Below are 15,428 nucleotides of genomic sequence, written 5' to 3'. Positions count from 1 at the left end.
TGGTATCCTTTAAAAATGTTTGGTTTTTTGGGCTCGGGGGCTAGTGAGATGTCTCAGTGGGTAAAGGAACTTGTAGTCAAGCCTGATCACCTGACTGTAATCTCCAGAACCCACACAGTGGAAGGAAAGAAGATTCCTACTGGTTGTCCTCTGACCTCCACATTAGTGGCCTAACACATAACATGCAAACACACACACCCCACTTTTTCATGTGAAGAATAAAAGTAGAATGTTAAAAGCATTTCAGAGTCTTGAAGGGACTGTGTTAACTTCCTTATGCTTTCCTCCCAACTCTTCCAAGCTCCTGCAGTGTGACAGTCCACGGACAGAATCACAAAGCCTCCTTCAGCAGAGTTCGTCCCCCTTTAGAGGACATCCCACCCAATCTCCAGGATACAGTTATCGAACTACTGCACTGAGACCTGGAAACCCTCCTTCTCATGGCTCTTCAGAATCATCCCTCTCTTCCACATCCTACCCCAGCCCTGCCCACCCTGTGTCCACAGACTCGTTGGCCCCATTTACGGGGACTCCAGGGTATTACAGCAGCCAGCCGCATTCTGGAAACAGCACTGGCAGCAATCTTCCAAGGAGGAGCTGTTCTTCGAGTGCTGCTAGCCCTACCGCACAGGGCCCCTCGGACTCACCAACCTCAGACTCGGTGTCTCAGCCCAGCACAGGGACTCTGAGTTCCACCTCCTTTCCTCAGAACTCTAGGTCGTCCTTGCCGTCAGACTTACGGACTATCAGTCTGCCTGGTGCTGGGCAGCCAGCTGCCTACCAGGCCGCCAGGGCGTCTGCGGCTTCCAGCTCACAGCACTGCCCGCACCGTGGGAGTGGGGGTGTACAGCAGTACCGACTCCAGCCGCTGCAAGGCTCAGGAGTCAAGACTCAGACAGGACTTTCCTAGGGCTTCTGGATATGGGCAAACTGAACTGAATGAGCCCATAGCTGCTTCCTTCCAGCTGCCTCTGGAACCAAGGCCGAGCATATTGCTGGGGAAGAGGGGTACAAGGTGCCAGAGGAACGGGTCTGGTTGGCAAGAAATGAGACTTGTGGTCATGACTGGCCTCTGGCCTTGGAGAAAGATGTAAATCTTGTCTGAAGCAGAGACTATAAAGAAGTTTCTCCCTGCTGTTAAGGGTACATTGTTAACAAGCAAATGGTGTTTTGGTTAGTAACGGTTCTAAGTGCAATGACTTGTGTTGAAGCCTGTCTCCCATCCTTGCCTGTAGCCTGTAGTCACTTGTGCAGTAAGGACATCTTTTTCAATAAAAAAAAAATTTTTTTTTTCTTATCAAAAGAGAAAAAGTGGAAAGAGCCAATCTCAAAGCCCCAAGCCATCTGAGTAGTGTTAGGGTTTTATGCACTTAAGAAAAAAAAAGGTAGGTATGTAACTGTTCCCTATGAGACAACCATTCCTAAAGCAGGTGCATGGTCAAGGTGTGTTCACCAAGAGTGCTCCCTACCTTTGTCTTAAAGCCACCAGGAAATGGACAGGGACAGGAATGCTTGGCACCTGCTCTGACTGAGGCTTCCCTGGTTCTCTGAGAGGAGCTGGTGGCCAGCTCCTGGGTATTTAGGAGTAGATTTGGTATGGATTGTGCTCCAGCTGTTACCATCCCATTCCTCCTTCCCATGTTGTTTCACAGCTTAATAGCCCTGTGAAGGAAGTAGAGAAGTGAGGCAGGCCAGTTTAGGAAGAATCTAGTGGTCTGGGGAAATCTTTGAATTTTAATTTTCTTATTCCCAGTTAATCTGGAGTAGCCATCCTGAGAGCAGGATAGCCTCCATGACTGAGAAGCTTGCACTCAAGACTGCAGGGTAAGAATGGGACAGATAGGGTTGCGGTGTGGCACCGACAGGGCTGTGATTGTGTGTGGGGCCTGCCCCACGTTACTTTGGGGGTTGCTTATATGAGAGTGGGCAGGTGAGAGAGTTAACAAGTCACCCATACCCCTAACACTGTTCTGTATGAGAGACAAGAGCAGACTGGCTTCTCCCCCATCAGTGCATTGTGCCTGTTGTACACCCCTGGAGGAGCCCTGAAGCCAGCCCAGGTGGGGTACACAATTTTTTTAAATTCCATATGGTTGCCAGCTTATTTCTTTCACTTGTTTACTGTAATATCTGGCGTGTTTTTATTTATCTAATTTTGTATTCAGCTATAACCATGGTAGGGTAGTGAGTGTATGACAGTGTGACCCCTGGTGCTGCAGTGGACCGTACTTCTTTTGGACAAGATATACTGTGAGTCTCCCTCCTTACCTCTAATCTGTTTTCTTTCCCATTCCCTTCCTCTTTCATCTTTTCTACTCTGACCTACAACTATCATATGCACAGTCTTCTCTCTTTGTGTGTGACTGTTACAAAATTTCACTTTTCAAAATTGAAATCAGGTGTTTGCTCAAATGAGGGGAGATTTTTGTTGTTGTTGTTGTTGTTGTTTTGATTTTAGTTCTTTGTTTTTAATGCTGAACCCTCAGCATAGTACTTTTCTTTTTGTTGTTTTCCCCACAAACCTATCAGTCTGGGAGAGCATTGGGAGTGGAAATCATGTTGCCTGGGATGCCGGTTTCTTTGTATATTATATAAAACGTATGTAAATGTCTCTCCATTTGGGCTGGGGTTTGCATTCTCCCCTTGGCTAAAAGCTAAAGGGAGAGGCCAGCGGGCAGGCGGCCCTCACCCTGCCTGGCACGTGCAGAGACCCCAGCCACTCTGTGTGGGCAGGGTGCTGTCAAGACCAGACCTCTGGGGGGGAGGGGGGGAGGGGGGACTCTTGGAAGGGAAGGAGCATTGCTTCTTCCTCAAGTGGAGTGTTTACACCTTGCTGTAACATTTGAACTTTCACAAGAGATGTAATAATTTTGATAATAAAATTCTTAACCATAATCAGCCCAATGTTAAGAATGTGTTTGTTCAGTTCTGGAATGTCACTTTTCTGATTTAGCCCTACCTGACCAAGGGCGAGGTGGACTCATATCTAGACTTGATCTTGTGGAGTTGTGCCTATAGTGGGGCCAACATTAATGCAACTCTGCACTATTGGAACACAACTTTGGAAGCTGACTTGACTTGGAATGGTGTCCTGGAGTCTATCGTTTACTCGGCAAGTTATACATTGGTGTTTCTCATTTAAAGACAATGTCATTATAAGCATATTGTGCTGAGGAAAATGGAAATGGGTCAGAACAAAGCAAGGTCTCTTCTCTCCTAGAGCTTATGTTCTGGGGGAGAGACAAAGTAGTGTGATTTTAATATTCACTCCCATGATGAAAACAATGCAATAATATTTATTTTTCCATAAACGTGCATAATATGTTTTCACCAAAATCATAAAAATGGAAGCCCCTACCACAAGAGCTTTGTGGGTCAAGAACGTATCACTGGAGGAGACCCAAATCTAGACAAACCACTTGTCACCTGTCTTTTAGCAGCCCAAGACACTGACTCCAGAAGCACTCCAGATAGCCTTAGACGAGCTCCCCAAGAAAAACCAGGAAGCATGTTCCCGTGATACTGAGCCTGCATGAAAAAGAGGTAGCACTTGTCTTCAATGGTAAGTATCAAGGCCAGTATATACCAGGTGAAACTGGCTGTGAAGCAGCTCTGTGACCCTGGTTAGGCCTGGTAGAAGAAGGTGGTATGTTCAACTGGCTCCTGACTGTGCTATTAGATGGTGCCTGCAATGTCGGGGTCATCTAAAGCCCCTGTGTGCTGCATGTATCCGAGGATAACTGAAGGTTGGTTGCAGTGTTGAAAAAAACTAGGTAATTTGAGGTAAAACCTTTCTCACCATTGTTAAAAAAAAAAAAAAAAACCCAGTCTTAGTGTTTTCCGAACAGGTGAGTAGTTGAAAGGCCCACTCTCGTTTGTCAGGTCAGAGAAAGTCTCCAAGGAGTTGACGCTGAACTGAGACCGTAATGATGACAGGGGTCACTGGGTGATGCTAATAATTTCAGGAAGTAAGAGCTCCACTAGAAAAGGCTTGATTGAGATGGAGTTGGGAAAGGTTAGCTGAAAATCAAGTGATGGAATAGAGGGGATGGGCTGAGCTGTGTAGTTTGTTCTCTTACTCAGCTCTTAGGAACTGTATAAAAGCAGCTGTAGACAGTGCGTGACTGAGCTCCAGTAAAAGAGCACTGCTGAGCCAGGCGTGATGGCGCACGCCTTTAGTCCCAGCACTTCGGGAAGCAGAGGCAGGCAGATCACTGTGAGTTCAAGGCCACCCTGGTCTACAAAGTGAATCCAGGACAGCCAAGGCTACACAGAGAAACCCTGTCTTCAAAAAACAAAAAACAAAACAACAAAAAGCCCAGCACTGCTATAAACAGGTGGCAGGTTAGGTTTGGTTAGTAGGCAGTAGCTTGTAGCCCCTAAATAGACGTCTTTAAAAGGGTCCACTCTCAGCAATGTGGAAAATCTGCAAGGTTTTAAGCAGGAAAGTGGCATGATGTACTGTGGTTTGCTGGTTGCTGTTTTCTAGCAGTTACTGTTTAAGATTGTCTTAATTCTGTTGAGGGAAGCAGCAATAGAAACTGAGAAAACAGTTTCCAAGCATTAACAATTGTTCAGGCAAACAATGCAGTGACAGTTTTGATGACTATTTCTGGTTGTCAACTTGACTACACTTGGGAGTAACTAAAATCCAAAAATGGAGGGCACACTTACGAGACATTTTGGTTAATTTGAAATAGAAAGATCCAGTTGTTTTGTTTTGGGTTTTGTGGGGGTTTTTTTTGTTTTGTTTTGTTTTGTTTTCAGGACAGGGTGTCTCTGGGTAGCCTTGGCTGTCCTGAAATTCACTCTGTAGACCAAGCTGGCCTCAAACTCAGAGATCCGCCTGCCTCTGCCTCCCAAGTGCTGGGATTAAAGGCGTGCGCCACTACTACCTGGCTGGGAGATCCACTTCTAATCTGGAACTTGAGGTGGGAAGACACATCTTTAACCTAGGCCACACCTGTGAAGGCCAACGTAAGGGCATGGGAGAAGGCTGCTTTGCTCTTTGCTTATTTGCCCTCGCCTTGCTAGGATGTCCATTCCTTCACTAGCATTAGAGCCTACTTCTTTAAGAGTCCGGAGTGTACAGAAGACCAGCTGAGACACCCAGCCTTGTAGACTGAGCAACTACTGGATTCTTGGACTTTCAGTTTACACCCTGCCATTGTTGAATCAGCTGGACCTCAACCTGTAAGTCATTTCAGTAAATCATGTGCGTGTGTGTGTGTACATATATGTACATACACATTATATAAGTTCTGTTACTCTAGAGAACCCTGACCTATTAAAATGACAATGCTGGAGATGAGAAGTACCTGACGTAAGGTATGTTTTGCAGTTACGCAGCAGGATTTGACAGTGGATTTGATTGGCTCAGTACCTCTAACCAACTGCTTTGCTGGGTGTGTAAAGTATTCCAATATGGCAACAGCATTGTTTCTAAAGTAAAGCGCTTGGAAGGCAAGGGTTCCTACGGTGTTTTGAAATGGATGCCCTAGGGATACCTAGAAAGTGTCACCGTCTACCATCTAACATTTTGCCTCAGATAAATGGAAAATAGGATGCATGGTCCTTCTCTAAAAACAAGTGGTTTTGTGGTCATTGTAGCATTTATCATAATTTTGTGAAGGGAATCAGGCCAGACACTAGAAGGTGAAAAAGAGAACTGAGACACAATGTTGAGGCACACTTTATGGCTTCTGTTGTGAATAAATCTATTTGCTGATAGATAGGAAGGATGAGTTTTTTTTATTTTCCCTTAATCATTGATAGCTCACCTAGAGACCAAAAGAGGCCAGCAGATCACTTTGAACTGGAGTTACAGACAGTTGGGAGCTGCCATTTGGTAACTGGGGATTGAACCCAGGTCTCTGGAAGAGCAGCCCATGCTCTTAACCCTGAGCCATCTTAGTGATGTGAGTTAGCATCATGATAAAGCCGTACATATTTCTAACACTTGCCTAGCCTCCTGTCCATGTCAGCGGTTATCAGTTACATTTAACAACATGTAAGGAGGAGTCCCATGTCTTTTTTTTTTTAATTAAAATTTAGGAATACCCAAATCATCGGAAATTTTACAGCTTACCTAGGAAAATGTAGCAACCACTAGAAATACCATGAGCCCAACCGTTACTAGGAATCACCTGACTGTTGCCTTTCCCACTAGTCCTGACCCTTACCTATAGTAAGGTTTGCAGAGTTGTCCTAAAGGAATAACCATTTGCTTCAAAACTGCACTGATAACTGCCATAATGCACAATAAGGCTCAAAGAAACGAAGACTGGGAGAGAGGGTAATAATCAAGAGAAAAGTGGCTTCTTCAATTTTTACCTGCCCCTACATATTCGAGATCATTTGTCTCATAACAGCATTTATTCCAGCAAAGCTGGAAACTTAACAAGTTGACACCAACTTTAATCATCTCTGGGTGCCACTAAAGCACTCGGGGAGCAGCTTGAAAATAGTGGCTCAAACCAAGGAGTTAGCAGTGAGTCAAAGAAGCTAAGCTGGGTTCACTGCAAAACCTCCTGATAGTAACTTCCAGAAAGAAACTTTACAGTGGAGCACCTTATGGAATCCAAATAGGACAGGAAAAAGGTTTTAAAAGAGAGGGGGATGGGAGGGCAGAAATTCCATTAAATAAAATAATTTAGGAACTAGAGCAACTAAGATTGTTCTATAAAATCTAAAGTGATTCATCTAAGGTTATTTAGTAACTACTTTTCCCAACTCAAGAGAAGCAGTTTGATGTGAAATGTCTATGACTATTTTAAGCAACTCAGATTTTCAGTCTATATTTTTAATACCTTCCACACATAGCAAGAAGGAGACTCCCCTCAGTTTTGAAACTGGGTTTCTCTGTGTAGTCCTACACTCACTTTATAGACCACGTGGCCTCGAGTTTACATCAATCCAGCTGCCTCTGCCTCCCAAGTGATTCAAGGCATGTGCCTTGACAAAAAATAATTACATATGTATTTTTCCCCTCCTAATTTGTAGCTTTAATTATCTTGGGACAGTTTTTTTTCAGTTGTAGTTTTTGGTGCTCTTCTGCCTCTTTGGTGCTTCTGTTGAAATACCTATGACACATACAAGGGTATCTGTGTTAGCTGTCTTCAGTATTTGTCACTTAAAAAAAAAAACAACAAAGTTAGGCCAGGTGTGGTGGCGCACGTCTTTAATCCCAGCTCTCAGGAGACAGAGGCAGGTGGATCTCTGAGTTTAAGGCCAGCCTGGTCTGCAAAGTGAGTCCAGGACATTCAAAGCTACAGTGAGAAACCCCACCTTGAAAAACCAAAAAAACCCAAACAAACAAAAAAATCACAAACAAACAAACAAATTAACAAAAACAGGCAAAAATAAGGCAGGTGGTGGTGGCACACTTATTTCCAGCACTCAGGGAAGCAGAGGCAGGCAGACCTCTGGGTTCCAGACCAGCCTGGTCTACAAAGTGAGTTCCTGGACAGCCAGGACTATACAGAGAAACCCTGTCTCAACACACACACACCAGATGGGTGGATGGATGGATAGATAGATAGATCGATAGATAGATCAATAGATAGATAGATAAGAACAGGCAGAGCTTATCAGTTGCTTGGAAGCAGACAACCGGAAGAAAGATGGTTTACATCTCAAATGGACAAGTGTTGGACAGCTAGAAGCAGTCCCCATGGAGATTGTCTTTTATAACAGATTTCTTCCAGGGGACAGCAGAATTTGTGGGGTTTTTGGTTTGTTTGGGTTTTTTTTGTTTCAAAACTCTGCTTCAGTGAGATGTGAAAAAAAAAGACGAGGCTGTGGCAGCTCCTCCAATTCCAGGTACAACGATAGAAGGAGGCCACCAGGAAACGCTCCACGAAGAATGGGTGGAATCAGCCATCTTCGTGGCCCAACCCTCCTCCAGTGGCTGGTGGATGAGGAAGGTAAGTGTCTGCTCTAAGAAGCCGGCAACCAGACATGCGCATGCGTAAAAGGAAGCCATCAAGAGGTGAAGAGTGGATCATGCAGGGTAAGGTGGGGTATGTCTAAACAAGGATTGCTCTGTGTCCTCACAGACGCATAAGGTCATGCTGCGAATTCCTTCTGCAGGATCTGGCCTGACTGACATGCAGTCCTATAAATGTTCATGTTTGTCTCCTTATCTTTTTTGTATAGTTTACTAAGGTATTAATATAGTTTTAAAGATTTATTTATTAGTATGTATACAGTGTTCTGTCTGCACATACACCTGTAGGCCAGAAGAGGGCATCAGATCACATTACGAATGGTTGTGAACCACCATGTGGTTGCTGGGACTTGAACTCAGGACCTTCGGAAGAGTAGGCGGCACTCTTAACCACTGAGCCATCTCTCCAGCCCTCATATAATTTTAATAAGTAAATATTTTTAGGTTCCAAAGCTTGATTCTTCATCTTTTATGATCAAACCCAAAATCTTTGATCTGGAAGAAATAAAGGCTGTCCTTTAAACAAACAATACAGGCAGAAAGGTCTTAACAGACACTATATGCAGATAGCAAGTAACATGCATAGAAAGGTTTTCAGCATACATCCTGAGAGACTTGGAAGCAAAAGCTATAAAGCACCACGGTATACATATAGAAATAACCAAATAGGAGCATGAAAACAAATTCCCAGGAGGCTAACAGAGAGATGCTCATTTCTGGAAGGCAGTTACTTTGTAATAAAAAGGCCATTTCCTGAAAAATGCATCTTCTTCCCATACCAAGTGAAATGCTTGCTGCATTCAGCACATTAGAAGGATCAGGCATTCCCAAACAAGTGGAATTTTTTCCCTGGCATACGTGCTCAACATATGCATACCTCATAATCTTGGAAGGCTAAATGAAAAGGATCTTGAGTTGTGGGCCAACCTGGACTAATAAACATTGGCGCAGAGAGGGTCATTTAACCATACATACAGAAATCCCAAAAGACCCAACAAAGTGCTGTCAAGATTTGTAAATTCAGTAAAGTAGCAAGATATGAAATCAATTTACAAATTTAGTATGGTTATGTGAGCCTGTGACCCCAGAATTAGGAGGCAGAAGCAGGAGCATCGGCAGCTCAAAGTCATCCTCAGCTACCTAGCAAGTTTGAGGCCACCCAGGGCTACACAAACAAACCAACTTACACAAATAAGTTACATTTCTACCCAGTAACAGTTTCTCACAAAGGAAGTCAAGTCTCCATTTGCAGTAGCATCAGAAAGAACAAAGTCGGATAAAGTCAGCAAGGTGAAGGGCCGTGCAGATGAGAAAGGATCTTTCCAATGGGAAGTCCTACCTTTTAGAACAACACGTTAAGTGAAATAGACAGCCATAGAGGGATGCTGCGTGAGTTCACTTATATGTGGAGTTTAAAAGAGTCCAACTCAGAAGCAGAAAGGTGGTTGCCAGAGGCCACAGGATTGGAAACCATGATATGTTAATGTTCAACAGGCAGATGGTGTGAGTAAGTCCTCCAGACCCAGTGCACAAATGGTGACTTAGAGGGTAGACCTGGAGTGTCCTCAGCACATAAAGTAAGTAGATAAATAAATACAAATGAATAAAAAGAAATGTGATGGGTACACTAATTCTTAGAATGTATATGTATGTAAAACATTGTATGTTTTGAATATGTAGTTTTCCAATCGTCCCTCATGGTTGAGGGAGGAGACATGATCTATTAGAAGCCACATAAAGACAGAGAGGAACTTTAAATGCTTTGTTTGTTTGTTTGTTTGTTTGTTTTGGTGCAGGGTTTCTCTGTGTAGACCAGCCTGGCTTCAAACTCAGAGATCCACCTGCCTCTGCCTCCCAAGTACTGGGATCTTGCTGTGTAAGAGAAACTAATCTGTACAGTCCCATCCATGATGTCCTAGGAAAAGTAATGCTCGGCAGGCAGTAGAGACAGAGATGGGAGTTTGGGGGAAGTGAAACTATTCTATATGATGAGTGCACAGAGGATATGTGTCATATCTTTCTCAAAATTCATGGAATGTACCACACAGAGCCCTAATGTAAACTGTGGACTTCATGTATAATGAAATGTCAGTGTGGGTTCATCAACTGTAGCACATGTTCTAAGTAGTCTTGTGTAGGACGTTGTTTGGTGGGGACAGCTCTGCGTCAGGAAGGAATGTGAGGACCTTTTTCCATCAACTTTGTTTTTGTTTTTTTCGGGACAGGGTTTCTCTGTGTTATCTTGACTGTCCTGGACTCGCTTTGCAGACCAGGCTGGCCTCAAACTCACAGCGATCCGCCTGCCTCTGCCTCCCGAGTACTGGGATTAAAGGTGTGTGCCACCACGCCTGACATCAACTTTGCCATGAATGTAAAGCTGCTTTAAATAAACTTTGGGTTTTGGTTTGGTTTGTTTGTTTGTTTGTTTGTTTCAAGGCATGGTTTCTCTGGGTAGTCTTTGCTGTCTTGGACCTGCTTTGTAGACCAGGCTAGCCTTGGACTCACAGCAATCCACCTGCCTCTGCCTCCCGAGTGCTGGGATTAAAGGTGTGCACCACCATGCCCAGCGCTTTGGGTTTTTGTTTTTGTTTTTTTTTTTAAGTGACAAATACTGAAGACAGCTAACACAAACACCAAAGAGGCAGGAGAGCACCAAAGCTACAATTGAAAAGAACTGTCCTAAGATAACTGCAGCTACAAATTAGGAGGGAAAAAAACATATGTAATTATTTTTTGTCAACTTAACACACTAGAGTCATTTGGGAAGAGGAAACTGTAGTTGAGGAGTGGCCTCCATCAGACTAACCTGTGGGTATTATCTATTGGACATTTTCTTTTCTTTTCTTTTTTTTTTTTTTTTTTTTTTTTTTTTTGAGGCAGGGTTTCTCCGTGTAGCCTTGGCTGCCCTGGATTCACTTTATAGACCAGGCTGGCCTGGAACTCACAGAGATCTGCCAGCCTCTGCCTCCCTCAGTGCTGGGGTTAAAGGCATCACCACACCTGGCTTGAACATTTTCTTGATTGCTGATTATGTTAGTTTGATGGCCCCCATAGACTCATGTGTTTGAATGTTTGGCCCATAGGAAGTGGCACTATTAGGAGATGTGGCCTTGTTGGAGGAGGTGTGTTACTGTGAGGACGAACTTTTGGTCTCCTATGCTCACACCACACCCAGTGTGGCAGTCTCCTGCTGTCTGCAGATCAAGATGTAGAACTCTCAGCTCCTTCTCCAGCACCATGTCTGCCTGCCCCGATGATAATGGACTAAAGCTCTGGAACTGTGAGCCAGCCCCAATTAAATGTTTTCCTTTATAAGAGTTGCCTTGGTCATGGTGTCTCTTCACAGCAATAAAACCCTAACTAAGGCACTTGATGTGGAGAGCCCAGCCCACTCCGGTAGTACTACCCATAGGTCCCCTGGGCCTAAGCTTCATAAAAAAAGCTATCTGGATAAGCCAGTAAGCAACATTCCTCCATGGTCTGTACTTGAGTTCCTGCCTCCAGGTTCCTGTTTCAGTTCCTGCCTGCCTGGCTTCTCCACATGATACCCTATAAAGTGTGAGCTGAAATAAATTAAACCCTTTCCTAAGTTGCTTTGGTCATGGTGTTTTACCACAGGAACAGAAAACAAATTAGAATACATACTTAATAAATGTAACCCCAGATGACCAATATCAAGACATCCCAAGCCTGACATAGTGCCTTACACTAACACTTGCAAGGCTGAGGCAGAAGATCACTGAATTTGAAACCAACCTAGACTATAGGCCAGTGCTCTGTTACAAAAAAAATGTATCGTTCGGCCTAGGAAGCGGAACCACACAAGAGACTGAAACATACTTTAAAGCTGCAAGCACTATGCTGGAAAGAATCTAAACTGATACTAATCTGCTCTGTTTTGTTTTGTTTTGTTTTTCGAGACATGGTTTCTCTGTGTAGCCTTGACTATCCTGGACTGGAACTCATAGCGATCTGCCTGCCTCTGCCTCCCGAACTAATCTACTCTTAAACTAAAATAAACTAATCCTCATGACCTACACATATCCCAAACACTCGCCAAGCTGATCCTTCTCGGGTCTCTTCTTTCTGCCAGTTCTCAACCTGTGGGTCATCATCCCTTTGGAGGAATTGCTTATTGGATATCCTGCATATAGAATATTTAAATTGCAACTTGTAACCATAGCAACACTACAGTTATGAAGTAGCAATGAAATAAATTTATGATTCAGCAGTCAGCACAACATGAGAAATTGTATTAAAGGGTTGCAGCATTAGGAAGGTTGAGAACCACTCCTAAAGACTTAGTCTGTATCTCAATAACCAAAAAGAAAGAAAAAAAATCCTAATTAAGATATTGGATTTGGGAGCCAGGTGAGGTGGCACATGCCTTTAATTCCAGCACTTGGGAGGCAGAGGCAGGCAGATCTCTGTGAGTTCGAGGCCAGCCTGGTCTACAAAGTGAGTCCAGGACAGCCAAGGCTACATAGAGAAACCCTGTCTCAAAAAGGGAGGAGGAGGGAGGGAGGAGGGGGAAGGAGGAGAAGGAGATGGAGAAAATGATACTGATATTAGATTTGGGGGCTGGAGAGATGGCTCAGCAGTTAAGAGCCCTGGCTGCTCTTCCAGAGGACCTGGGTTCAATTCCCGACACCCACATGGATGCTTACAACTATCTGTAACTTTAGTTCTAGAGTCTGACACCCTCTCACAGACATGCATGCAGATAAAACACCAACACACATGAAGTGAAAATAAATAAATAAAAGATACTGGATTTTATTTTGTGTGTATATGTATGTGTGCCATGGACCCAGTATGGAAGTCAGAGAATGTCTTGTGCATGTCAATACTCTCCTTCAAATCTCGGTCCTGCAGATCAAACTCAGCTTAGCCTCAGGTACATTTGCATACTGAGCCATCTCATTGGTCCAAATGGTTGGATTGTAAAGAAAAAAAAATCCTAAGTAGTCACATGCACGTGCATGTGTGCATGCATGTGTGTGTTCATGTTTGTGTGTATGTATATATATGTGTATGTATGTGTGTATATATGTGCATATATATTATGTGTATTTGTGTGTGTTTGTATGTATGTTTGTGTGTGTGCATATGTGTATGTTTGTGTGTACATGTATATGTATTTGTGTTTGTATGTTTGTGTGTGTGCGTATGTGTATATTTGTGTGTACATGTATATGTGTTTGCATGCATGTGCGTGTGTCTATATATGTGTGTATACATGTGTGTATGTTTGTGTGTGTTGTGTGTGTGTGTATGTTTGTGTGTGTATGGGTATAGATATTTGTCTCATATTTTTCAATGGAATAGAATTTAGACCATTTCAACGTTTTGAGGCTCTTTATTTTGCAGGAGGGTAGGATATTTTTCCTTTTGGTTGTTGCTTCCTTATGGTGTGAGGGATCAAATACAGAGCCGTGTGTATTCTAGGCAAGTGCTTTTCCACTGTGCTACATCTTCACTTCTAAAAAGTAAACGCCTAGGGGATGACTAGACAGATTGCTCAGTGGTTAAGAGTACTCACTCACCACTCTACCAAAGAACTTGAGTTCAGTTCCCAGCTCCCACATGCCACCTCACAATGTCCTGGAACACCAGGGGATATGATGCCCTCCTCTGGCCTCTGTGGGCTCCTGCACACACATGGTGCATATATACTTTACTCAGGCTCGCACACATAAATAAAAAATAAGTAAACCCTAAAAAGTAGGGTATGGTATGTCTAGTATCTTCCAAATGAGCAATTGTTTTGGTGTGATATGAATATGTGGATTTAAGCATGTTTAATTGTCTTATTTTGGTTGTATATAAAACCCTAATCATTGCTCGAGAGCACCCCATCTTTGATGAGGAGAACCCTCTCTATGTTGGCGAGAGCCCTTCAAACTTGACTCTAGTTATCTTTAATAACTTTACGTCATTGGTGTGTTCCAGGCTAAAACTGCACATTTCGTCCTTCAAACTTGTTTGTAATCAGCCATTTTGCTAAAAACAACAAGAATCCATCTCCACATCGTGCCAGCCATCAGAGCCAGGACATCCATCCCGTCTGTGGTCAGATAAGGGATTTCTCCCAATGACAAGATGGCTCATGGTGGTGACACCGACTCTGCCTAATCTCTATCTTATCATCCGTGTTTGTCATCCCTCGACTCTACTCCAGGAGTCCTGGATTCCAACGGCGCTGTTGGGTTGAGCTCAGTCTCACATGAAGTTCCTTTGACACTTTGGAAAGGGCCACAAGTTCCACCACACTATTGGTGGCTCTCGCCATGTGTCCTGGAGAAGGCGCAATACTCTCCAGCTCCACCGTTATGGCTAACACACATAACATTTGTAAAATTCATGCCCAATAAACAATTAAGGACAGTCAAAAAAAAAATGGTCCTTTTACACACCACCAGTAAGATGACTGGAAACGGCTGGTATTCACTTGTGGTTGTGCTGTATCCACACCGAAGGTCACAAGCTTTTACGGCTATCACCCTACTTAAGTCTGGTGCTCCTCAGCAGCTTCCTGTCGTAGGGGTAGCACAGCCAATGAGGTTTAAGTTACTACATCTTCAGCTGTCCTTTCAGTGCTTTTAACTAGACTACTTAAAGCAAAGGCAAGGAAAGCCTAGATGTGATGATGGCTCATGCCTGCAATAGCAGCACTTGGGAAGCTGAGACAGGAGTATTACCATAACTTTGATGACATCCTGGGATACAGAATGAGACTCGTAGCAACTGATTTTTCTGGTTGGTGTCATCAGTATGCAAACGTTAGGCCGGATGTGGTCATGTGCTTGGGAAGCTAGTGCAGGAGGATGGTGAGTCCCGGGTCATCCTGGGCTACATAGAGGATTCCAGGCTAGCCTGGGTTACATAAGGAAACCCTGTCTCGAAAGAAACGGTGAAGAGTAGATTTGTGAAGAACTTGAGGAACTGCACTGTCATGAGCAGCTCCATAGGGTTTTATTTGAGCTTTTGCTGACCAAACTCTTGAGAGACATCAAAGACAACAACAAAATCTATGAAGAAGTCATTGAAATGTGACTAACGGGAGCTGGAGAGATGGCTCAGTGGTTATGCGCATTGGCTGCTCTTCCAGAAGACCTGTTTTTATTCCCAGCACTCAAACAGTGGCTCACAACCATCTGCAATTCCAGTTCCATGGCAACTGATGCACTGACCTATGTGGACACCAGACATTCACACGATGCACAAACATACACGCAGCCAAGCACCCATACACAGAGAATTCAAAAATGTCATACACACACATATGTCCAATTACCAATTTGCTTGTAATTTAAAAAAAAAAAAAAAAAGATGGGGCTGGAGAGATGGCTCAGAGGTTAGGAGCACTGACTGCTCTTCCAGAGGTCCTGAGTTCAATTCCCAGCAACCATATGATGGCTCACAACCCTCTACTTTGTGATCTGATGCCTTTGGGCCTGCAGGTGTACATACAAGCAGA

At 43.8% G+C, this 15,428-nt stretch overlaps 1 protein-coding gene and 1 pseudogene across 16 annotated transcripts in view; both read left to right on the top strand.

Annotated features, from left to right (window-relative positions):
• The window catches only part of SETD5 (SET domain containing 5), an 86,675-nt gene extending 83,779 nt beyond the window's left edge, over positions 1–2,896 (top strand). For all 15 annotated transcript variants that reach the window (XM_084766741.1, XM_084766740.1, XM_084766745.1 and 12 more), the window contains one exon: positions 302–2,896. In XM_084766741.1, the coding sequence (XP_084622867.1) occupies positions 302–910 (609 nt within the window). In that variant the 3' untranslated portion in view covers positions 911–2,896. The remainder of the gene's footprint in view (positions 1–301) is intronic.
• Positions 2,897–7,622: 4,726 nt separating this feature from the next.
• Positions 7,623–8,157, top strand: LOC311588784 (selenoprotein K-like; annotated as a pseudogene). The gene has a single exon. The product of its transcript is annotated as a selenoprotein K-like (transcript).
• The last annotated feature ends 7,271 nt before the right edge of the window (positions 8,158–15,428 follow it).

Source organism: Acomys minous, assembly GCF_964271855.1.
Source record: "Acomys minous genome assembly, chromosome: 17".
NCBI lineage: Eukaryota > Metazoa > Chordata > Mammalia > Rodentia > Muridae > Acomys > Acomys minous.
Note: the sequence above shows the minus strand (reverse complement) of the source record. Positions and strands in the feature narration are given on the sequence as shown.